Genomic DNA, 23,759 nt, shown 5'->3' with positions numbered 1-23,759 from the left:
ATGTAGGTTGGCACAGGGTCAACGGTAAAATGAAATGTATTTATCTATTTATTCACTTCTCTATGTTCTAGAAATCCCTGTAAAGCGTCTTTGAGTGTTTGAAAAGCGCTATATAAATGTAATGCATTATTATTATTATTATTATTAAGACAACGGGTCACCTCAGCAGTATTATTCCAAGGGTAAATAAGATTAAAAATGACATTAGTAAGGTAAAAAGACAATATTAAAAATAGGTAAAAAGACAATATTAAAAATAATCAACATATATGATTTGAAATGTGTTTATGAGTTCAGAAGCCTGATGGCCTGATGGTAGAAACTGTTCTTAAGTCTGGTGGTACGTGCAGCCATACTCCTGTATCGTCTACCTGACGGTAACAAGGAGAACAGCCTGGGTGCTGGGTGGCTGTGATCCTTGATGATGCTGCGTGCCTTCCGCAGGCACCGCCGGTAGAAAATGTCCTGAATGGCCAGAAGACAGTTGCCAGTGATGTGCTGTGCCGTCTTCACCACTCTCTGTAGTGATTTGTGGCTGTAGGCCGAACAGTTCCCGTACCAGACTGTAATGCAGCCCGTCAGCAGGCTCTCAATGGTGCATCTGTAGAAGTTTGTGAGGATGCTGGCGTTCATGCCAAACTTACTCAGTCTTCTCAGGAAAAAGAGGCGCTGGTGGGCCTTCTTTGTTATTGTGTCCGTGTGCAGTGTCCAGGAAAGGATAAGATATGGAGGAGTGAGGATTTGGACATGGATGCTAAGGGCAGTGTTAAAATACTCAATGATGGCAGTGGTATTGGTCTATTATTGTCTTGCGTAGCGAGATGCATTGGAAAACGTTGTTTTATTTACAATTTATACTATACACGAGTACATTCAAGCCATTACACAAGTACAACAAGTAATGCAAAGAGAAAAAAAGGTGCAAAATATGGTGTTACACCTACAGAGAAAGTACAGGTAAAAAAGTTAGAAGGCTTCAACAAGGTAGGACGCAAGATCGGGATGACACCCTTAGGTTATAAGAGAAGTTCCGAAGTCTGATAACAGCGGGGAAGAAGCTGTCCTTGTGGAATATGTTTTCAAGCTTTTTTCTCTTCTTCACTAAGGGAGAAGAAAGTGGGAGTGGTCCTTGATTATGTTGGATGCATTCCTGGGGCAGCATGAAGTATAAATGGAGTTGATAGCGTATGGTTTCTATGGCGCATCTGTAGAAATTGGTAAAGGTCACTGGAGATGTACTGATTTTCTGAGGAAGTAGAGATGTACTGAGAAAGTAAAGGTGTTGATTTACTTCCTTGGCCTTAGTGTGAATGTGGTTGGACTAGATCAAAATGTCTTTGATATATATACACCTAGGAATATGTAGCTCTCGACTAGCTCCACTTCAGCACTGCTGATGCAGACTCGGGCACATATACCATCCCTTTCCCTGAAGTCGATGAGTAGCTCCACCATCCGCTGACTTTGAGGGAGAGGCTGTTGTTACTAAGCTCTATATCGCCTTCCTCTAATCCGTCTCATCACTGGAATAATGAGATGGAGTATAGGAAGGTGATACTGCAAAGGTGACATTTGCAAACTTGTAAATGGAGTTACTTTACATCTGTCTTCACCAGGGAACAGGCACTAAGATTATGTGTCCGTCTATTCGGTTCTTCACTGGAGGACCATTCTATCATCTTCACTGTCAGTCTAGTGAACATCGGGTTCACTGCTCTGATGCATATCTTTTCCCAAGTAAAGATGCAGAAGCAGCACACCGTTTTACGTGTTTTCTCAATATGGATGTGATAATGTAATCCTCCATTCCAACATCTACAAGGCAACATTCAGGGTGGCGCGACAGGGCTACTGCCTTAGCGCGCTAGAGACCCAGGTTAGATCCTGGCTATGGGTGCTGGCTGTACGGAGTTTGTAGTTCACCCCGTGACCTGCGTGGGTTTTCTCCAACATCTTTAGTTTCCTCCCTCACTCCAAAGACGTACAGGTATGTAGGTTAATTGGCTTGGTGTACGTGTAAAATTGTCCCTGGTGTGTGAGCAGGATAGTGTTAATGTGCGGAGTTCGCTGTTCGGTGTGGACTCGGTGGGCTGAAGGGCCTGTTTCCGTGCTGCATCGCTAAGCTAAACAGTCAGAATGTGATCCACTTGCCCATGAGTGAAATCTTCCACACTTCAAGAAGCTTGACAGCACCCAGCACCAAGCTGTACATCCAGAGGAATAGAGAATAAAATACATGGGTAAGAGATAGCAGAAGGTAAGATAACAGAAGAAGCACATTGCTGGAGAAAGAATTCATCAAGAAACAAAAGTAGCTTGCAGTGAAGAAAATACTGAAATCATTGGGGACTTTGCCGAATATAACAGAAATTAAATTTACTTAAACAGTTTAGGCTTACTTAAACAGTTGCTCATATTGATTGGAAACGTAGGGAACAAAAGTCAGAACAAATATATGTTCACTTCAAGTGGATACCATTCTTACTATGATAGCAGGAGTAAAGGAGGTTGTATCATTGGGCAAATCAGATTGGCAGTAAAAAGTCTGTGGAGTTTATAGAATGCAATGGAGACTGTTTTAAAATAACAAACCACAGGCTTTGATTTAAAAAGAGGAGTAAGAATAAAGGGCATCTGAGGAAGAATTCTTCTCACCCAGAGGATGATTGAAATCTGGAAGATGCCGCTTGAGAAGATGGGAGATATTTCACAACATTTCAGAAGCATCTGGACAAACACTTGAATTGCCGGTGCATGGTCAACCATGAACCTTCCAAAAATCTTTCCCCTTTCTAAACTATCTCCACTAACTCCAAATATAAAGCACTTTCAATGTTTTTTGTGCTAGTGGTACTTAGATAAAATGCAGCTCTCTTCTTTGTTTTTGGTTTTCTCGGGCTCTTAGCTTGTTAAGTGTGTCTCCATTGTTTGGATTGATTTGGCAAGATTAATGTAGATGGTTTATATAGGTAGTTGTGTTATTTGGATTGACTGAAGCAATAAGACTTCATAACCTGTTGACTTTGTTGACCTCTGACTGAGTCGCACAATTGCCTCACCCAGCACTGTGCATAATGTTTAACTAGGTTTTAGTGCTCTTCAAATGTTAGCCTGGGAGTTGAATGTTAGTCTTTGGATGTAGTCTGGAAGTTGTTCTCATAGTGAGCCAGCAGTAACTGCTATGCAACTGTAATAATGGAGACAGGGTTAGAAAGTAATTAGAAAGCAAGATTCGGCAGGGTGAAATCTAATTCCATTGATAAGAGATTATATTCCACTGCAATTCTCAGGGTAGGGTCTTTTGACAATAGGTGCAGGAGTAGGCCATTCGGCCCTTCGAGCCAGCACCACCATTCCATGTGATCATGGCTGTTCATTCTCCATCAGTACCCTGTTCCTGCCTTCTCCCCATACCCCCTGACTCTGCTATCCTTAAGAGCTCTATCTAGCTCTCTCTTGAAAGCATTCAGAGAACTGGCCTCCACTGCCTTCTGAGGCAGAGAATTCCATAGATTCACAACTCTCTGACTGAAAAAGTTTTTCCTCATCTCAGTTCAAAATGGCCTACCCCTTATTCTTAAACTGTGGCCCCTGGTTATTCCTTTGCCATTATCCCTGTCATTATTCCTTTGCCAGTGTCGTGGGCCTTCACTTATGTGTCTTGTGTGGCATGGTTCCTGGAGATATCCTGTCGATGTATTCAAGAGAGAGTTAGAGCTCTTAGGGCTAACGGAATCAAGGGATATGGGGAGAAAGCAGAAACAGGACACTGATTGTGAATGATCATATCATATTGCTGGCTCGAAGGGCCTGATGGCCTACTCCTGCACCTATTTTTTATGTTTCTAACTAGAGGACAGCTATTAAGAAATGTGACAGGGTTAATCGGGGATGTCCTAGTGAGAATCCCTTGAGCAAAAGTGATCAGAATATGATTGAACTGTGCATTCAGTCCAAACGACATCATTCAGTTGGGAATTAGAATATAAATACAATGATGTGAATCAGAATGAAAAAAAATCAGATTATTGGAATCATCATCGGACAGACAATGACAAGAATTGTAGCTACCACAAGCAGTATGAGATTCACCATGAGAGAAACCTGTCCTAAATGGGTGATGCAAATGTTGCAGTCTGCTGAGAAAATTAAATGGTGTGCAAAATAGGCTGTTAGTTTGCCAATGCCAGATGATGCCCAAAATAGATTTGTACCCTATAATTTTTGCAAATCATAACACAAAATTGGAGCAGGAGTAAGCCACCAGATCTACTAGAAATTTCCAAGCATTTCAGTTTAAATAATCAGGTTCTTATTTTGCAACTCTATTCCTTTGTTCATGTCTCTCCCACTAGTCATAATATTTCAACACCTACAAAGACAAGCCCATTTAGGATTTTATCTGAGTGATTAAGGTGACCCCTCATTCTTCTAAACTCAAGGTGGAAAGAGTGCAGAGAAGATTGATGAAGATGCTGCCAGGACTTGAATGCCTGAGCTATAGGGAGAGGTTGGGCAGGCTGGGGATTTATTCCTTGGAGCGCAAGAGGGGTGACTTTACAGAGGTTTATAAAATCATGAGGGATGTAGACAAAGTGGATAGGAAAATAACTGCAGATGCTGGTTAAAATCGAAGGTATCACAAAATGCTGGAGTAACTCAGCGGGTCAGGAAGCATCTCAGGCTGAGTTACTCCAGCATTTTGTGAATAAATCAGGAGAGAAGGAATGGGTGACGTTTTGGGTCGAGACCCTTCTTCAGACTGATGTCAGGGGAGGGGGCGGTCTCGCCCCTGACATCAGTCTGAAGAAGGGTCTCGACCCGAAACGTCACCCATTCCTTCTCTCCTGATGCTGCCTGACCCGCTGAGTTACTCCAGCATTTTGTGATACCTTAGATAAAGTGGATGGTCAGTCTTTTTTTTTACAAAACTAGATAGCAAAGGTTTAAGGCGAAAAAGAACAGATTAAAAGGGAACGTTAGAAGCAAGTTCTTCACACAGAGGTTAATAGATATATGGAATGATCTGCCAGAAGAAATAGAAGAGCTGGATACAATTACAATGTTTAAAAGACATTCGGAGAGCCGCATGGATAACCTTGCCTGAGGACAGTGGATGATTTATCAGGTGCAGTGAGAACGGAAGCCCTTGGGTTGTATAGCACAGTCAAGTGAAGCAAGTGTGAGCGTGACTATAAAATAGAACACAGCAGTCACTCAGTTCCCTAAGGAGGGTGTCCAGCTTTTAAGTTCATCCAGTTTGTTTTCAACAGCTTGGACTTTTCTCAGGATTATGCACGGGAGGAGAGACTTGAAACCAAGTTTCAGTTTACACGGCATACCTCAAGTCAAGTCAAATTTATTTGTCACATACACATACACGATGTGCAGTGAAATGAAAGTGGCAATGCCTGCGGGTTGTGCACATGTACATGTCCCCCGTTATCTGGATAACTGGCAGTTCCTGCTCATGCCCACGAATCGGTGAGGGGAATCGGTCGTTCCATGAGGTAGGTGTGTCCAGTAGAGTCCATGTTGTGGTGTTGGCTTCTCTGGCAAATTGGGGTCATGGCCTCTTCAGGACCCAATGTGGAACGTTCCATGAGGTAGGTACGTCTGTCTGGTCGGGTCTGGTTTGTGGTGTCAGGTTCTCTGAAAGATTGGGCTCATGGCCTGTTCGGGACCTGATGTGGGATGTTCCATGAGGTAGGGCCCTTTGCTTAGTTGGGCCTGGGGGCAAGTTGTGAGGTAGGCAGTCAAGACTCACCAGGTCTCACTGTCGAGTGGTCAGAGCCAGCCCTCAGTCAGGCTCCGTGGTCGGGTTGACAGCCATTTCCAAAGGCATGCTGACTGTCCCTCATTAACCCATTCTCCTCCAAAAGGGAGTAAATCCTATCCCGAAGTATCATAGTCATAGAGTCCTACAGCACAGAAAGAGGCCCTTCGGCCCATCGTGTCCGCGCCGCCCGTTACCAAACACAGTCTAATTTTAATCCCATTTTCCCGCATTTGGACCGTAACCCTGAATGTTGTAGCATTTCAAGTGCCCATCCAAATGCCTCTTAAACGTTGTGAGTGTTCCCGCCTCCACCACCACCCCAGCCAGTGAATTCCAGACTCCAACCACCCTCTGGGTGAAAAAGTTCTTTCTCACATCCCCCCGAAACCTCCCTCCCCTTACCCTGTATCTATGTCCCCTCGTTGTTGAACCTTCCACCAGTGGAAGAGGTTCCCTGCCATCTACCTTATCTATGCCCCTCATGATCTTGTACACCTCGATCATGTCCCCTCTCAGCCTTCTCTGCTCTAGGGAAAACAACCCGTCTGCTCAGTCCCTCCTCATAGCCGAGGCCCTTCATCCCTGGCAGCATCCTGGTGAATCTCTCTCCTGGCAGCATCCTGGTGTATCCTCTCCAATAACTTCCCTACCACCGATGTGAAGCTCACTAGCCTATAATTCCCTGGATTCTCTCTACTTCCCTTCTTCAATAAAGCAACAACATTGGCTACTCTCTAGTCCTTCGGGATTCCTGTGCCACACCACTTATTACAGGCCTCAAGCCTGAAAAGCAATCCACTACCTCCATCTTCTGCATCCTCCAAACCAATTGTGTGTCCTAGCTCACCAAGGATTCCATCTGATCTATCCTTTCAGACCAACCTGCCATGTGATATCTTGTCAAAGGACTTGCAGACAATGTCTACTGCATTGCCCCCATCCTTCTTGGTTACTACTTCAAACAACTTGGTCAAATTGGTGAGATACGATTCCCCACGCATGAAGCCATACTGATGATCCCCAATCATTTCCAAACACGTGTAGATTCTGTCTCTCAGAATCCCTTCCAAAGCAATAGCATCTATTGTAAGTTGCATCAATCAGTTGTTCTCAGGTTTAGCAGTAGCCTTTCTTAACTAGAGGCACAGTACTAACCACCCTCCAGTCTAGCAGCACCTCACCCACGGCCACACAAACATCTCTACCAGTGCCCCACAATTTCTTCCCTAGCTTTCCACAATGTCTTACGATAAACTTGATTAGATCATGTCATACGGTACAGAAACAGGTCCTACAGAGCAACTTGTCCATACCGACCAAGATGCCCCATCTAAGCTAATCCCATTTGTTCGCATTTGGCCCATATCTCGGGCAGGATATTCCAAAGACCACTAGCACCGCCTATTCAAGCGCAAAGCTGAGCCACCAGGATAAACCTGGGATTGCAAGGGTAAACCTGTCCAAGGCAAGGGTGAAAGCAAGCGTGCAGGTGCAGCAGGCAGTGAAGAAAGCGAATGGTATGTTGGCATTCATAGCAAGAGGATTTGAGTATAGGAGCAGGGAGGTTCTGCTGCAGTTGTACAGGGCCTTGGTGAGACCGCACCTGGAGTATTGTGTACAGTTTTGGTCTGCTAATCTGAGGAAAGACATTCTAGCCTTAGAGGGAGTACAGAGAAGGTTCACCAGATTGATCCCTGGAATGGCAGGACTTTCATATGAAGAAAGACTGGATAGACTAGGCTTATACTCACTGGAATTTAGAAGACTGAGGGGGGATCTTATTGAAACATATAAAATTCTTAAGGGGTTGGAGAGGCTAGATGCGGGAAGATTGTTCCCGATGTTGGGGAAGTCCAGAACCAGGGGTCACAGCTTAAGGATAAGGGGGGAAGTCTTTTAGGACCGAGATAAGAAAACATTTCTTCACACAGAGAGTGGTGAGTCTGTGGAATTCTCTGCCACAGAAGGTAGTTGAGGCCAGTTCATTGGCTATATTTAAGAGGGAGTTAGATGTGGCCCTTGTGGCTAAAGGGATCAGGGGGTATGGAGAGAAGGCAGGTACAGGTTACTGAGCTGGATGATCAGCCATGATCATATTGAATGGAGGTGCAGGCTCAAAGGGCCGAATGGCCTACTCCTGCACCTATTTTCTATGTTTCTATGAACTGGAGGGAGAGGCATCACCATTCCTCCTCCTTCGAAGACCAGGACTGAACTGCCAGGATAAACCCGAGATCACCTGTGCCACTGCATTTGTGCCTTGATGGCAAGGGACAGCGCCCCCATGTGGTCCTGGACTTTCTTACCACAGTAAATAAAATGTTCACCCTAATGTGAATGTTGGTGTGGTCACTGCTGAACCTGGCATCGTCCCCAACGCCACAATACGTATAGAATCTTTTTAGATTCTCCTTTACCTTTTTTGCCAAAAGCTATCTCGTGCCCTCCTGATTTCTCTTTTAAGTGTCTAAATATTAATTTTCCAATGTTTGCCAGATGTTGAAATTACCACAGCCAATTGGAACAAATGTATAATGTCACTCCCTAAAGAGAGACATTAAAACAGGAAACTATTATCAGTAGATGTTCGTGAAAAGCTAAAATCCAGTTCTCAGGGCAAGGTAGCATAGAACATGGAAACTCCTACCATGACTGTGCAGTCACAGAAAAGTATAGTACAAAGCCCTTATACCTACATTCCCCGCATATTCATACGCTTACTAAAATGTCCTTAAAATACTACTAACGTATCTACTTCAGCCACCACCCCCGCAATGCATTCCAGGCACTCACCACCTTCTGTGTAAAAAAACTTATCCCGCACGTCTTCAAACTTTGCCCCTCTCACTTTAAAGTTATGCCCTCAAGTATTTGATTTTTTCTATCCTGGGAAAACGATTGATTGTCAATGAGTCCTGGTCTGAAATGTGACCGATCCGTGTTCTCCAGCAATCCTGCCTGAACTGCTGAGTTACTCCAGCATTTTGTGTCTTTTCTATGAGTCGATGTGGTTTTATCAAAATTCCACCTACAAGAGTTTTTTCGGTGAGCGTAATTGGCTGGGTAAGAGGAACATGTGTACAAGTGAATGTGGTACATATATATATATGAATTTTCTGAAGGAACATCTCAACACCAACACAGGATTATATGGTATAGGAGGTTCTGGGGCTTGGATCAGTGGACTCGGGGCTCTTGGAGCTACTTTGCTTCTTCCCATATTACCATCCTTCCTTCACCCCCTCCCCAGTGGCAGCATCTACAAAATGCACAGCACTTACTTATCCTGGCTGGTCCCACTGCACTACCCAAACAGAGCAAGGCAGCAGCCACACAATATATATCACCGGTCTTCCATCGTCACTGGCTCTAAATCCTGGAACTCCTTCCCCAACTCTGGCACCTTCACCAAAAGGACTACAGCGGTTCAAGGACTCACCACCACCTTCTCAAGGGTAATTGGGGGTGGGGAATAAATGCTGCGTCACCAGAGACATCCAGATTTCACGAATGAATACAATTAATGTGACTTGAGATTAATAGTAAAAATTCCGTGTCGACATGCTGTGTCCACTTCAAATATCCAGGAGAGATTTGAGGAGTTAATCAATCCTAAACAATTGACCTAGAAAATACAGATGTGGTGAAATTAATGTGAAAGCATTGTTTCCTGCTGCAAGGATTATTTACACTATCATCTGAAGAAGGGTCTTGACCCGAAACGTCACCCATTCCTTCTCTCCAGAGATGCTGCCTGACCCGCTGAGTTACTCCAACATTTTCCAACCAGTTACTCCAACCAGTATCTGCAGTTCTTTCCTACACGATCATCCTTTATTGTTAGATACGCCGACTAAAAGTCTAATCTGTGTTTAAATCTGCAAAAATCAGAGCTCTTCCAATACTGTAATCCTGAAACCCCAGGCCTCGACACAAAGTCTTCAAAACTGCAATAATCAACATTCCAAAATAAAATCAGAACGCGCAGCAAAACACTCAGTGGGGCATGCAGCATCTGTAGAGGGAGAAACTGACTTCACTGAGAGTTGAACACTTTTTAACAAAAGCTGTAGGGGGCAGGGGAGAGAGTAAACAATGCTGGAATTGTGATGCACAGGTCCTGGAAATCCAGAGGTTAAAACAACAACCAATATCCTTCACAAGCCCACTAACATATATCTCCTGGCACCCCGCCTCATTGCAAGGCTCCATTCAATTCTCCCAATTTCCCCATCTTTCCCACATTTTTGTTCAGATTATATTTTTCCCGTACTGGTGCCTCCAAGATGTCTTCTGTTCTTCTCAAAGATGGCTTCCCTTCCGCCATAGCTAAGTTCTTAACTGCATCTGCTCCATTTCCCACTCATCTACTCTCACACTCCCTCCTCCTAACCAGAGCACAGACAGGGTTCCACCCACCAGCCTTCTCACTCAACACAATTTTCACCAGCTCCAACTAGATTCCACCACCATACATTTTTCTGTCTAATCCCCTTTCAGCACCCCCCCCCCACCCCCCAACACACTGGTCCACTCTTCCATCCTCACTTCCTACAGCGCTGCTGAGGTTGATTGGAGTAGGTTCTCTGTGAGCAAAGGAGAGTCCAGAAAGAGGGATGCTTTTAAAATGTGGTGACAAGAGTTGAGGGCATACATGTTCCTGTTAGGGTTGGCTGAGGAAAGTTTAGTTTAGTTTGGTGATACAGTGTGGAAACAGGCCCTTCCGGCCCACCGGGTCCGCGCCGTCCAGCGATCCCCGCATATATTAACACTATCCTACACCCACTAGGGACAATTTTTACATTTACCAAGCCAATTAACCTACAAACCTGTACCTCTTTGGAGTGTGGGAGGAAACCGAAGATCTCGGAGAAAACCCACGCAGGTCACGGGGAGAACGTACAAACTTCGTACAGACGGCACCCGTAGTCGGGATCGAACCCGTGTCTCTGGCGCTGCATTCGCTGTAAGGCAGCAACTCTACCGCTGCGCCACCATGCCACCCCTTGGATGATGAAAGCTTGGATGATGAAAGAAATTGAGGCTCCGGTCAGGAGGCTTGGGACAGATACAGGCTGTTGTGATCAAGTGTATCCTTGGAGGAGATTTGAGAGCATACTTAGGAAGGAAAACAGGAGGTCAAAAAGGGGGAGGAGATAACGGATATTAAAGGAAATCTAAAGATATTTTATGTACTTTAAGAGAAAGAGGGCGACTGGAAAGATAATAGGGCATGTGGCATCGGGGATGACGCCGGGTTCAGCAAGGACTATACCGACACTGGAAGTAGGGTGAACTCACGTGATATGCTTTATTTACAGAGACAAAGAAGTCCAGGAGCACTGGGGCTCTGCCCCTCGTCATCCGAGCGCATATGTGGTGGTGCTGGCGATCCCAGTATTATGCGGGCAACTCCAGCCTGATTTTCGAAGGAGGCGTGGTGATCTCAGGCTTCTCCCTGCAGTTAACCCTTCCTTGCCTCGAGAGGAGGCGCTGGCTAACCGGCTTGTCCTGCAACCTCAGCTTTGGGGCTTGACAAGACGGAGGTCTCTGGATCACCCTGACAGCTCAGTCTTTGCCTCTCTGTGTGCACGCACTCCCTCGTTGTATGTGGGCAGGAAGAGGCACTTCCTACGTCCCTCCCTCCCTCCTCCCTCCCATCCATCCTTCCTCCCTCCCATCCATCCTTCCAAGACTGATACTATAACAATATAGAAAATACATTTGGACAGGTACGTGGATAGGGGAGGGATATGGTGTGCAGCAGATTGTGTGGTGCATTATTCAATATCTTCTTGAAATCTAGCAACTCTACTGCTGCGCCACCATGCCGCCCATATTTTCTAGAAATCTAAATACCCAACACCTACCTGTTCCCCCTTGTTCATCCTGTCTGTTTTCAAATGTGAATTTCAGAGATTTGAAAGGAGTGGTTGAGATGGGTGAAGGGATAGTTGAACACTAGTGGGAGGGAGAGAGGAAGTGAAGGAAGGATAGGTGGGGGGTGGCTAGGGATGGAAGGATTCAGGTAAGAAGTTAATGAGCAGCCCAGAGAGGGGCCTTGTGCAACATCTGACAAACACTGTTCCTCTGGGTATCAACGATTCCAACCATGTTCACAGGTCTCTGATTTTATACACGGTAAGTTACAAAAGCGGAGAATGAGCAGGTGGGCACAGTGGATGATCCACAGAGCCGGTCTGTGGTGCAGGTAACAGAAGCTGTGCGAGCACTGTCCCACCATGGACGTCAGCCTCACCGCGCTCTCCTCCAGGGCAACTTCTGCCGATCCTTCGTGGCATTCCGCTTCCGCTTCCTGCCCAGGAAGCTCTCGAGCTTGCCGTCCTGCTTCAGTGCTTGGTATCTGTCGGCAAGCTCCATCGTTCGCAGCTCAGCTGTGGGGATGGACACGGAGAGATCCATCAGAGCGCTGACCGACCCCAACACTGCACGCACAGGAATCCACGCGCCCCCATCCTGTGAGGGTCGGTGTGTAGGAACTGTCGCGACGGTGGGGTTGTGTATGTGCCCGTGAACCACCCCAAAGTGTGGTGTGCGTCACCCCTTTCCCCAACCCAGAGTGTGTGTGTGGGCCCCGTCTCCGTGTGTAAGGGCCCCGTCTTCTAGCGCATAAACACGTGCGCACCGTGTCCCCAAATGTATGCATGAATGCACATGGGTCGTCTTCCCACAGAGTACGTGTGCGTGTGTGAGACCCGTACACCATTATGAGTGTGACTTGTCCCCCGGCATGAGTCGGATCATGTATGCGTGCTTGCACGTGTGCGCCCCGTCCTCCCAGTTAAGTGTGTGTATGTTCCCTGTCCCCCAGCGTGCGTGACCCGTCCCCAGTGAAGGTCAGTGTGTGTGTGTGACCCGTCCCCCAGTGAAGGTCAGTGTGTGTGTGTGACCCGTCCCCCAGTGAGGGTCAGTGTGTGTGTGTGACCCGTCCCCCAGTGAAGGTCAGTGTGTGTGGGACCCGACCCTGAAGGAGGATCAGTGCAGTACAGTATGTGGCCCTATCTGTGTTTTGACACAGCCTTGCACCTCTCCATCTTCTCCCCAGCGGACTTACATTTCTTGAGGAAGTAGGGCTTGCTCCCTTGCCGAACCCGCTGCCTCTGCTCCTGCTTGAACTGGTTGAGCCTCTCTCGCTGCTGTCGCTTGTGGTCCTGGGCCTTGTCTTGTTCTGTCTGGGAGGGGAAGGTGAGGAACATCAGCACCCGAGTCATTTCACACCACACCCAAGCACCCTGCTGGGCCACCCAGGCTGCTGCTAACCGCCCCCCTCAGCCTGTCCTGACACACTCATGCAGGCTCGATGTGACCAGGGACACAGGGAAACTCCTGGAGAGAATTCTCATGGACATGGATTCTACTCCCATTTGGAAGAGAATGGATTAATTAGGAACAGTTAGCATAGCTTTGTCCATGGCAGGTCGTGTCTTAATTACTTGTTCTGTACTGTTCTATATTCTGCTTGGACAACAGGTCTTTGCCAGGGCAATGGCCAACCATCCTGGCTCAAAAAAAATCAGACTCAGAATGAAGCTCCCTCTACACAATCTCATCACACACTCCCGGGATCAGACAGAGTGAATCTCCCTCTACACAATCCCATCACATAATCCCAGATCAGACACAGGGTGAAGCTGTTCTAATGGCTGGGAGGATTTGAAGCCAAATTTCGGAAGGAGTTGTTGTTGTGGAAGGGGAACAAAAGTAGTGAGACTTTGGAGCTTGGATCAATACTAGGCTTCAGAGGCTTTCTTTTAAAAAAAGCTTTCTTCAATTTGTGAGGAATTTGACTGTGTCTCTTCGAGACTCGTAGGAGCTGCATTGCCAAGTGCACTTGGAAACAGGGGAGCTGAGATTTGGATCGATGTTGTGGTTGTTTAACATCGAATACCTCCATCCCACACCCCACACACACCGGCTCAGGCCGGCTTTGTGAAGAGGGGAATAGTATTTTTTGGATTGCCAGTGAAGCTGAGGAGTTTCAAACAGACATGGGGCAGAAGCCTTCAGAGCTGCAAGTTCCACGGGGAAGATTGACACGAACATTCCTCATTTATCTGGAGAACACTAATAGGGCTATTCATTTTATTTATCATCAATCTCCATAATAAAAAGCAAAAACAGGTATTTAGAAACTTTTGCAAAGTAATTAAAAAGAAATAACTGAAATATCACATTGACATAAGTATTCAGACCCTTTGCTATGACACTCCAAATTGAGCTTAGGTTCATCCTGTTTCCATTCATTATCCTTGAGATGTTTCTACAACTTGATTGGAGTCCACCAGTGGTAAGTGGCACAGCGGTAGTTACTGCCTTACAGCGCTTGCTGCGCTAGAGACCCGCTTCGATCCCGACTACGGGTGCTGTCTGTACGGAGTTTGTACCTTCTCCCCGTGATCGCGTGGGTTTTCTCCGAGATCTTCGGTTTCCCCCCACACCCCAAAGACGTACAGGTTTGTAGGTTAATTGGCTTGGTGTATGTGTAAATTGTCCCTAGTGTGTGCAGGTTAGTGTTAAAGTGCAGGGATTGCTGGTCGGTGTGGACTCGGTAGGCCGAAGGGCCCGTTTCCGTGCTGTCTCTAAAACTAAAACACCACTTTTAATTGCTTTTTTGCTTCAATTAGACCGTTCATGAAATGTTGCAATGTGCTGTTTACAGCAATAAGATTTTGATTTATTATGCACCGATAACATTTGTTGATCACTCCACTAAGATGGCTCGAGCTGATGAGGTGTAAAAATGGGGCTAAAACAAATATAAAAAATAATCTGACAAGGCTGTCGCAGCCTTGAAGGCCAGTGGGAGGTCGTAGTAAAATCTGAACAGATGGTCGTTATTGGGGGACTGCACCTCCAGGTTTGGCCGCATTTCATCCCAACACTTCTGAATGTTTGCAAACTGCTCATTGGCAGTTTTGATCTTTCCAGTACTTGTAACAGTAAATGTTCTAACTGGGAATGCATTATTTGCAGTAATAGCGTGAAGATTTTGATTTGTAAAGTATTGTTGAGTCACTCTTGATATTTGGTCACCCAGTACGGAGGGGGGAAGGGACGGTCGCTGGGATGAATGTTCCCGGTCGTTTTGCTCCTGGGCCCGGCTGCAGTGGCCATTCACGGGTCCAGTCAGCGGGCATTTGAGGGTCCTGCCCATGTTGACTGCCTGTCCCTCTTCCGGGTCCAATTCTGTGCCCGCGGGTCCCTGGAGAGGGTACACGAGGTGCCCACGGGAACTCTGGAGGCCTTCTGTGATCGCTAGTCGCCGCGGGGGGGTCGAGTATATTGTTGATGAAGTCGAAGATATTGTAATTTGATGACTATTGTTTTGTAAGCTGCCAAGATAGGCAGTCTTTCATCCTGATACTATGTATGTTTGTTTGTTTGCTTGAATAAAAGCATGTTGTATATTTAAAAAAAGGGCATGGGTAGACACAGCGAGAAGCCTCTACACTTCCCCGTCACACATTTGAGGGAGAGACCGCAATTTTATGTGACCCAACTGTGAACCAGTGGTGGATAGAAGCAAGTTGAAAGGGATTCAGATAATGTTTTACTGGATCTGAAGAGTAAAATCCTGGTTCCCTCAGCTCTGTGGCGAAAGGCCAGTGCTGTTGCTTGTCAGCTTTAACCACCCCACCCCTTCACCTACCATCCTCTGTAGCACGTACTCCAGCTGCTGCTTGCTCTCCGGCTTCTTCACCCTCCGTAGCTTCCGCTTAATGAGCTGTAGAGGGGGTGAGAGGAAGGGAGGGAGGAGGCCATCAGAAAAACCCAGTCTTCCTAGCCCCACACACGCCCCCCTTCTCCCCCACCCACAACCAGTAAGATCATCGACCTCCACCCATACACAGTGGCCCCTCACTGTACACCCGAGAGGATATGAGGAGAAGGCAGGAGAATAGGGTTAGGAGGGAGAGATAAATCAGCCATGATGGAATAGCGTAGACGATGGGTCAAATGCCTAATTCTGCTCCTATCACTCATGAATCTTTCCCCACCTCGGTGACACACAGTGGTGCAGCTAATAGAGCATTTTAACTCGCAGCTCCAGAGACCGGTTCGATCCCGACCTCCAGCATTCACTGTGGAGTTTGCATGTTCTCCGTGACCATGCATGAATCCTCCGGGTGATCGCGTCCCCACCCACATCCTAAAGACGGGTGGGGTAAATGGCCGCATAAACTGCTCCAAGACTGTGGAACAAGAAAGGGGGCAATCACTTTGGTGGGGATAGCAGGAGCTTCAGGAGTGGATGTGCAGACAAATCAACACAAGAGCAATAAGGTTTCAATGGTCGGGGCTTTCAATTCTCTCATGTTACAGGGCTTGCTTTATGGTGAAGGTCAGAAGCGGTGGAATTTTCAAAGATGCCCAGGAGAGTTTATAAGGATGGTCTGTAAAGGCCTGAATTGGGGGGAAACTGACTAACCACAGATGGCACAAAAAGCCTCAGTAACTCAGCGGGACAGGCAGCATCTCTGGAGAGAAGGAATGGGCGACGTTTCTGGTCGAGACCCTTCTTCAGACTGAAAACGTCACCCATTCCTTCTCTCCAGAGATGCTGCCCGTCCCGCTGAGTTACAACAGCTTCTTGTGTCTATCTTCAGTTTAAACCAGCATCTGCGGTTCCTTCCTACGCCCTGCTCTAACCACCTCTGGTTATTAGACAGGATCCAACAAAAGTACACCGGGTGCAGCCAGCTACGGCAGGTCCACATCGGACAGGTGGGAGTCATTCAAAGGTGAAGTAACGAGAGATCAGGGACAATGTTTTCCCTCATGGGTAAAAGGTACAGATATTAAGTACAGGAACCCTAGATGTCAATGGATATCAAGGGCTACATCGAAAAAAATAAGTTTAAAAAAAATTCCAATTGTAGGCTGCTGGATCAAGCAAACCCCATAAAAGTGCAAGTGATGTAGAGTTCACTTAAGGAGAAAGTCAGGAGAGCAAAAAAGGGCCTCAAAATATCCTTGGCAGATAAGTTAAAGGAGAATGGTAAAAGATTATATAACTAGAGGATAACTAGAGAGAAAATAGGTCCCGAATGGATCAGTGTGTTTAGTTTTTAAAAAGAGGGCATTTATTATAGTGAAGGTTAAACATTTAAAGAGCACCCGAGGGGCAATTTGTTGGAGGGTTTGTGGGATGAACTGGCAGAGGAGGCGGTAGAGGCTGGCAAAATTACAATACTTAAAGAGACATTCAGACACATACATGGATAGGAAAGGTTTCAAGCAATCTAGGCCACTGACAGGTAAGTAGGACTGGCGCAGGGAGGCAATATCACCAGCATCGAGGAGTTGAGCCGAAGGGCCGCTACCATCAGTAAATAGTGGGGCGGCCGTGAGGGGACAAGGTGCCCACTCCTATTTCCTTGCTTCCAGTTATGGTCACCCGACTTGCACTGGAGGGGAAATCAGCAGGGTGAAACGTTTCCGTTACGAGGTTTGTTGGTGGGGTTTGTTTTCCTTGAAGCCAAAGAGGGACAAGGCAAGTGTAAAAACCTGCGAGAGGCACAGAGAGTAGATATGAAACGAAGAAGGGGTGGTGGAGACAGAGACCGTCGCACAATTATCTGCGCATCAGCTGCCAGGGCATAGAAGGCATCGCACTGAGTGCTGGTGAATGGGACTACTACGAATAGATATTTGATAGATGGCATCTACAAGATGGGCTGAAGGGCCTGTTTCCATACATGATCCCCAATACCCATGATCCCTAATACCCATGATCCCTAATATCCATGACCCCCAATATCCATGACCCCCAATATCCATGACCCCCAATATCCATGACCCCCAATATCCATGACTTCCAGTAAGACCACCTCTGGACAAACAATACATGAACCTCCACCCCACCACCTCGAACTGCAGACGCCCCCCTCCCACTTCCCCCCTGCTAACCTCTTTCTCCTTGTTCCGGATGGTGGCGATGAAGGCGTAGGTTTTGTCGAAGATCTCAGGGTTGTAGTCGCCGGACAGATCATCAAACCGCGGATCCCTCAACACCTGCCAACAGAAACAGGCTTGGCACAAAGGCACTTTCCCCAGACCTCCGACAGCCCACTCCCGTTGCGATGCTGGGCAGCCGAGAGACACAGAAGCCACTTTCACCCGGGGAGGGGTCACAACACCGGGCCCCTTGTGGCAAAGGGCCACAAGATATCCTTGGCAGATAAGGTAAAGGAGAATGCTAAAAGATTTTCTAACTAGTGGGTAACTGGAGAGAGAATAGGTCCCCAAAGGATCAGTGTATTTATTTTTAAAAAGAGGGCATTTATTATAGTGAGGGTTAAGCATTTAAAGGGCACCCGAGGGGCAGCGATCAACAAGGGATCCTGACGTCAGGCCCCTTCCCTGCCGACCCACAGCTCCTCTCTCAGACTGGACCCCGCGCTGCCACACTCAGCCCTCCTCATACCACCCCACGCCGACATCCCTACCCCCAGAGAGTGCCCCCTTCCACTGCCCGGCCCCCTTCCACCGACACCCAGCGGCTGCGGTCAAGGCACCACCGTCAGCAGACGTTGGAGCCAGCCCACCCATGAGGGTGGGCTGAATCCCACCAGCCCAGGGTCCCACTCACCCCCTTCTTCACGGCGACTGGCCTCCGCTGGAACGACACAGGCTGCTTTGACGACATTTCCAGGGGCCTGGCGGGCGGAGAGACAGTGGTCAGACGTGGGCAGAGTGAAGGGATGGGTCTGAGTTGTCCAGCACAGAACCAGGCCATTTGGCCCACCATCGCAGCGCCAACCATCACAGACCCATTTATACCAATTCCAGTTACCACCTTGTGTAGAAAGGATCTGCAGATGCTGGCTTATACCAAACATATACACAAAAAATGCTGGAGTAACTCAGCGGGTCAGGCAGCATCTCTGGAGAAAAAGAATAGGTGACTTTTGCATGGGAAGAAGGGTTCCTACCCATAATGTCATCTCTTCCTTTCCTCCATAGATGCTGCCTGACCCACTGAGTTACTCCAGCATTTAATGTCCATCTCCAGGCACCCCCACCTCTGCCCTATATTAGTGCTCGTCCATACTTCATACATGCAGTGAGAGTCTCTGCTTCCAGTAACCCCACACGCCGTTTGTTCCAGATTCCAACCAACCTCTGGGGGCATAGAATTCCCCTCAGCTCCCCTCAAAACCTCCCAGTCCTCACCTTAAATCTCTGATCATCAATACCTCTTTCATGGGGAAATTTTTCTCGCTGTGCCCCCCAATTTTGTACACCTCAATCAGTTTCTCTTCCTCTCCCTCCCCCACCCTTGCTCCACTCCACTAATGTGCAGCCACAGATTGAAGCCGCACTGGATCACCCACCTGTCCTTCCTCAGCGCCTTGCGTCCCTCCTTGCGTTGTTCTTTCCCCGAGTCACACACCATCTGGTTGTAGACTTTGAGCCCGACTTTACTCTGCAGCTCCTGCAGCTCCTCGAAGGAGAGGTTGGAAAGCTCTGCAGGGGACAGGAGCAACAGAGGAATGAGACCGGGCTGGTCCGAGTTCCGTCCGTCCGGTCTGCTCCCTGTCGTGGACCAGACTGTGGGGCGGATGGTGGCGGGGGCGACGCTGGCAGGAGACAAACAAGGGAGGAGTGTCCCGATGCCACCACTCGCTGGGACTGGGACATCTGCCACAGTGCTGCTAATGTCAGGCGGCCGGAGGAAAAAGAACAGGGTGGCCGCCTTACAGAGTTGCTGCCTTACAGCGCCACAAACCCGGGTTTGATCCTGACAACGGGTGCTTTTCTTTTTACAGTGTTTGGACATTCTCCCTGTGACCCTTATCCAACTGCTCCGGTTTCCTCCCACACTCCAAAGGCCGACACACGTTTGTAGGTTCATTGGCTTTGGTGAAGATTGTAAATTGTCCCGAGTGAGTCGGATAGCGGTAGTGTATGGGGTGATCGCTGGTCGGCGCAGATTCGGTGGGCTGAGGGGCCTGTTTCCGTGCTGTATCTCCAAATAAACTAAGCACATGAATGAGCAGGAATTGGCCAGCTAACCACAAGGCAGCTCCACCAACAAGATCATGGCTTATCACCTATTCCATTTTCCAGTACTATTCCTCACTTCCCCTCATTCCCAGAGATCTAGCCATCTGATCTGATGACTTCCATGACTGAGCCTGGACAATCACCCATCATTTCTCCAACCTGTAATATCATGATGATTACACCCAATTGCCTTGATTCTTTCTAGGTGTCCTGCTGTAAAACATCATCATTATTATTCTAATATTCTCCCCTTGTCAATTGTCCAGGAAACTGGTAGGTGGTTTTCTTCTTTACGTTTCTTTGAGTTACATTTCCTTTTTTCCATTCCAATGGAATCTTCACGTATCTCTGGGTATTTTTGAGAATGGAAACCAATGCATCATAGCCTCATGCGCCCCTTCATTACAGACCCTGGTGTGAAGTCCAGGATAACCCAGACACTGGCCAGTTCACAGCTCCAACAGTCTGCTGTCCAACAGTGCTATTGTCCAGGACTCTGGAATGTATCTCAAAATTGTCCCGTCCCCCCCTTCCAAATCCTGCTCAACTGTAGTTCAGGGACATGTTTTATATCCCCCTCAGGAAGGCTGATACAAAATACCCATTCAGCACACAGAAAATGGCCCTTCAGCCCATCTTGGCCAATGCCAACCATCTTAGCAAATCCCATTGCCAGCCTTTGACCCGTATAGACTTTCAGAATGTAGTCATACAGCACAGAAACATACCCTTTGGCCCATCAAGTGCGCGCCAACCAGCGATCACCCCATACACCAACATAACCCTACATACTAGGAACAATTTACAATTTGTTACCAAAGCCAATTAACCAACAAACCTGTGACTGGATCCTGGACTTCCTGCTGGACTTCCTGCAGGCAGTGAGAATGGGCCCGCACCTGTCCTCCACTATCACCCTGAGTACCGGCACACCACAGGGCTGTGTTCTGAGCCCCATGCTCTACTCCCTCTTCACACACGACTGTGTTCCTGCATTCGACACCAACACCATTGTCAAGTTTGCAGATGACACAACGGTGATCGGGCTGATCACCAACGGGGATGAAACAAACTATAGAGCGGAGGTGCAGAACCTGGCGGACTGGTGCTCGGATAACAACCTGTCCCTAAATACCACCAAGACCAAGGAGCTGATCATCAACTTCCGTAGGTCACATAACGGGGAATATGCCCCGATCTCTATCAACGGGGACAGTGTGGAGAGAGTGTCCAGCTTCAAGTTTCTGGGCACTCACATTTCGGAGGACCTAACATGGTCCAATAACATTGCTGCGCTGGTCAAGAAGGCACAACAAAGACTGTTCTACTTAAGAACACTGAAAAAGTCTGGTCTACCCCAACAGCTGCTGACGACCTTCTACCGCTGCACCATCGAGAGCATCCTAACGCATGGCATCCCTGTGTGGTACCTCAGCTGCACGGAGGCAGAAAGGAAAGCTCTACAGCGGGTAGTCCATAGAGCTCAGAGGGCCATCGGAACACAGCTACCAGACTTAGAGGGCATCTACAACACACGATGTCTCAAAAAAGCCACCAGCATCCACAAAGACTCTTCACACCCCTGCAACAGTCTGTTCGAACTCCTTCCATCGGGCAGACGATACAAGGCCTTCTACGCCCGCACCTCCAGACTCAGGAACAGCTTCATCCCCAGGGCCATAGCTGCTATGAACCGGTCCTGCTGAGCCGGATGGCCACAACGCATAGATCAACTTGCACTTTACCCTGTCCAAAACTGTTACAACTGTTTCGTTTCGTTGGGTTGCTGCTGTCTAAATTACTTAAATTATTGCATCGTATGGGAGGCGCATTCCCAATCTCGTTATACCCCTGGGTACAATGACAATAAAGATATATTGTATTGTATTGTATTGTGTGGGAGGAAACCAGAGCACCCGGAGAAAACCCAAGGAGAATGTGAGCAGTTGCCTCTCAGGTCCCCTTTGCACCTTCCCCTCTCACCTTAAATCTAGTTTTAGACATCCCTATCCTGGAGAAAAAGCTGTGACTATCCACCTTATTTATGGCCCTTATGATTTTATTCAGCTTATATATAAAGTCACTCGTCAACCACTCCTCAAAACTCAAACCCTCCTGCACCCCGTGACATTAGTCAAACTTTCTCTGGGAGAAACTCGCACAATGTTCACCTTGACTGACAAACCGACAATCTCCTGTCAGATTTTATATCCATGCATCGAGTTCTCGCTTTGTTTTACTTCTTATTACTTTCAGTTAATCATTGCTGCCTTTAATATTCCCCTCAACTCGACCCACTTCTTTTCTATTCTATTGTAATGATGTTCTGAGTCCCCCTTACCGTTCCTGCCCCATCTTGTGAAGCCCAACCGAGGGTGTTTCCTGCCAGCAGAGCTTCCCCACCACCACCCTCGGGTGCTCAGTGCCAGGGGAGCTTCCTCATCCCCACCCTAGGGTGCTCAGCACCAGGGAAGCTTCCTTATCCTCACCCTAGGGTGCTCCCTGCCAGGGGAGCTTTCCCACCTACACCCTAGGGTGCTCAGCGCCAGCGGAGATTCCACCCTAAGGTGCTCCCTGCCAGCAGAGCCCCCCCATCCCCACCCTAGGGTGCTCCCCGCCAGGAGAGCTTTACCATCCCCCCACCCTAGGGTGCTCCCTTTAGGGGCGCTCCCGACCCTAGGGTGCTGCCTGGAAGGGGATCTCTCCCAACCCTAGGGTGCTGCCTGCCAGGTGCGCTCCCCACCCTAGGGTGCTGCCTGGAAGGGGAGCTCTCCCATCCCTACCCGAGGCTCTCCCATCCCTACCCGAGGGTGCTCCCTGTAGGGGCGCCCCCACCCTAGGGTGCAGTCTGGAAGGGGATCTCTCCCAACCCTAGGGTGCTCCCCGCCAGGAGAGCTTTACCATCCCCCCACCCTAGGGTGCTCCCTTTAGAGGTGCTCCCCACCCTAGGGTGCAGTCTGGAAGGGGATCTCTCCCAACCCGAGGGTGCTGCCTGCCAGGTGCGCTCCCCACCCTAGGGTGCAGTCTGGAAGGGGAGGTCTCCCATCCCCACCCTCGGGTGCTCAGTGCCAGGGGAGCTTCCTCATCCCCACCCTAGGGTGCAGTCTGGAAGGGGAGGTCTCCCATCCCCACCCTAGGGTGGTCCCTGTAGGGACGCCCCCACCCTAGGGTGGTCCCTGCCAGATGAGGTTCCCCATTCACAACCCCAATGTGCGCGCACACAATGATGCCATGGCCATGGCCAGCGTCCCGCTCCCAGGCCCAGGCCCAGGCCCAGGCCCAGGGCAGGCCAGGCCAGGGCAGGGCAGGCCCGGCCCGGAGCGGAGGAGGCAGCAGCCGGCCGGCGGGCGGGCGGTACCCGGGGGCTGGGCCGGGCCTGCGGTGCGGGGGTGCCGGGTCCGGGCCACTTACCTTCACGCATCGAGCCACCGCTGCCGCCGGCGGCCCCGGCCCCGGCCCCGTCCCCGTCCCCGTCCTCCTCGTCCGCCGCCATTACCGGCCCCGGCCCGCAGGAAGCGGCCGCGCAGCACAGCGCCCCGCGTGGCTGCAGACGCGCACAACACGCTCGCCGCAGCGACTCAGCGGGGCGGGCAACGTCTGTGCAACGGGCGCGGATACCGCTCCACGCCAAAGGTACTAGAGGAGCAAGATGGACCACTCGACCCTAAATACCAAAGATACTAGAGGAGCAAGATGGACCACTCGACCCTAAATACCAAAGATACTAGAGGAGCAAGATGGACCACTCGACCCTAAAAACCAAAGATACTAGAGGAGCAAGATGGACCACTCGCCCCTACAAACCAAAGATACTAGAGGAGCAAGATGGACCACTTGACCCGAAATACCAAAGGTACTAGAGGAGCATACTAGAGGGATGATCCATCCCTGGTTTTGTGGTGTTATCTGTACTATGCTACCGATTAAATTCTTTCACTTTGTAACCGTG

At 48.6% G+C, this 23,759-nt stretch overlaps 1 protein-coding gene across 2 annotated transcripts; it reads right to left on the bottom strand.

Moving 5' to 3' along the window:
• rrp36 (ribosomal RNA processing 36) lies at nucleotides 1–23,369 on the bottom strand. 2 transcript variants are annotated; one of them, XM_078398883.1, is made up of 8 exons: nucleotides 23,222–23,369; nucleotides 19,138–19,270; nucleotides 18,393–18,459; nucleotides 17,711–17,815; nucleotides 15,450–15,524; nucleotides 12,855–12,972; nucleotides 12,039–12,174; nucleotides 1–2,204 (listed from the first exon to the last, which is right to left on the bottom strand). In XM_078398883.1, exons 1-8 carry the CDS (start codon nucleotides 23,301–23,303, stop codon nucleotides 2,132–2,134), a joined length of 789 nt encoding a protein of 262 aa, XP_078255009.1. In that variant the 5' UTR covers nucleotides 23,304–23,369; the 3' UTR covers nucleotides 1–2,131. The 2 variants fall into 2 exon arrangements, with proteins under 2 accessions (XP_078255009.1, XP_078255010.1); XM_078398884.1 differs by lacking the exon at nucleotides 1–2,204 and having other exon boundaries at nucleotides 11,067–12,174.
• Nucleotides 23,370–23,759: the final 390 nt, after the last annotated feature.

Source organism: Rhinoraja longicauda, chromosome 5 (genome assembly GCF_053455715.1).
Source record: "Rhinoraja longicauda isolate Sanriku21f chromosome 5, sRhiLon1.1, whole genome shotgun sequence".
Taxonomy (NCBI): Eukaryota; Metazoa; Chordata; class Chondrichthyes; order Rajiformes; family Arhynchobatidae; genus Rhinoraja; species Rhinoraja longicauda.
This window is presented reverse-complemented; position numbering and strand designations above follow the sequence as displayed.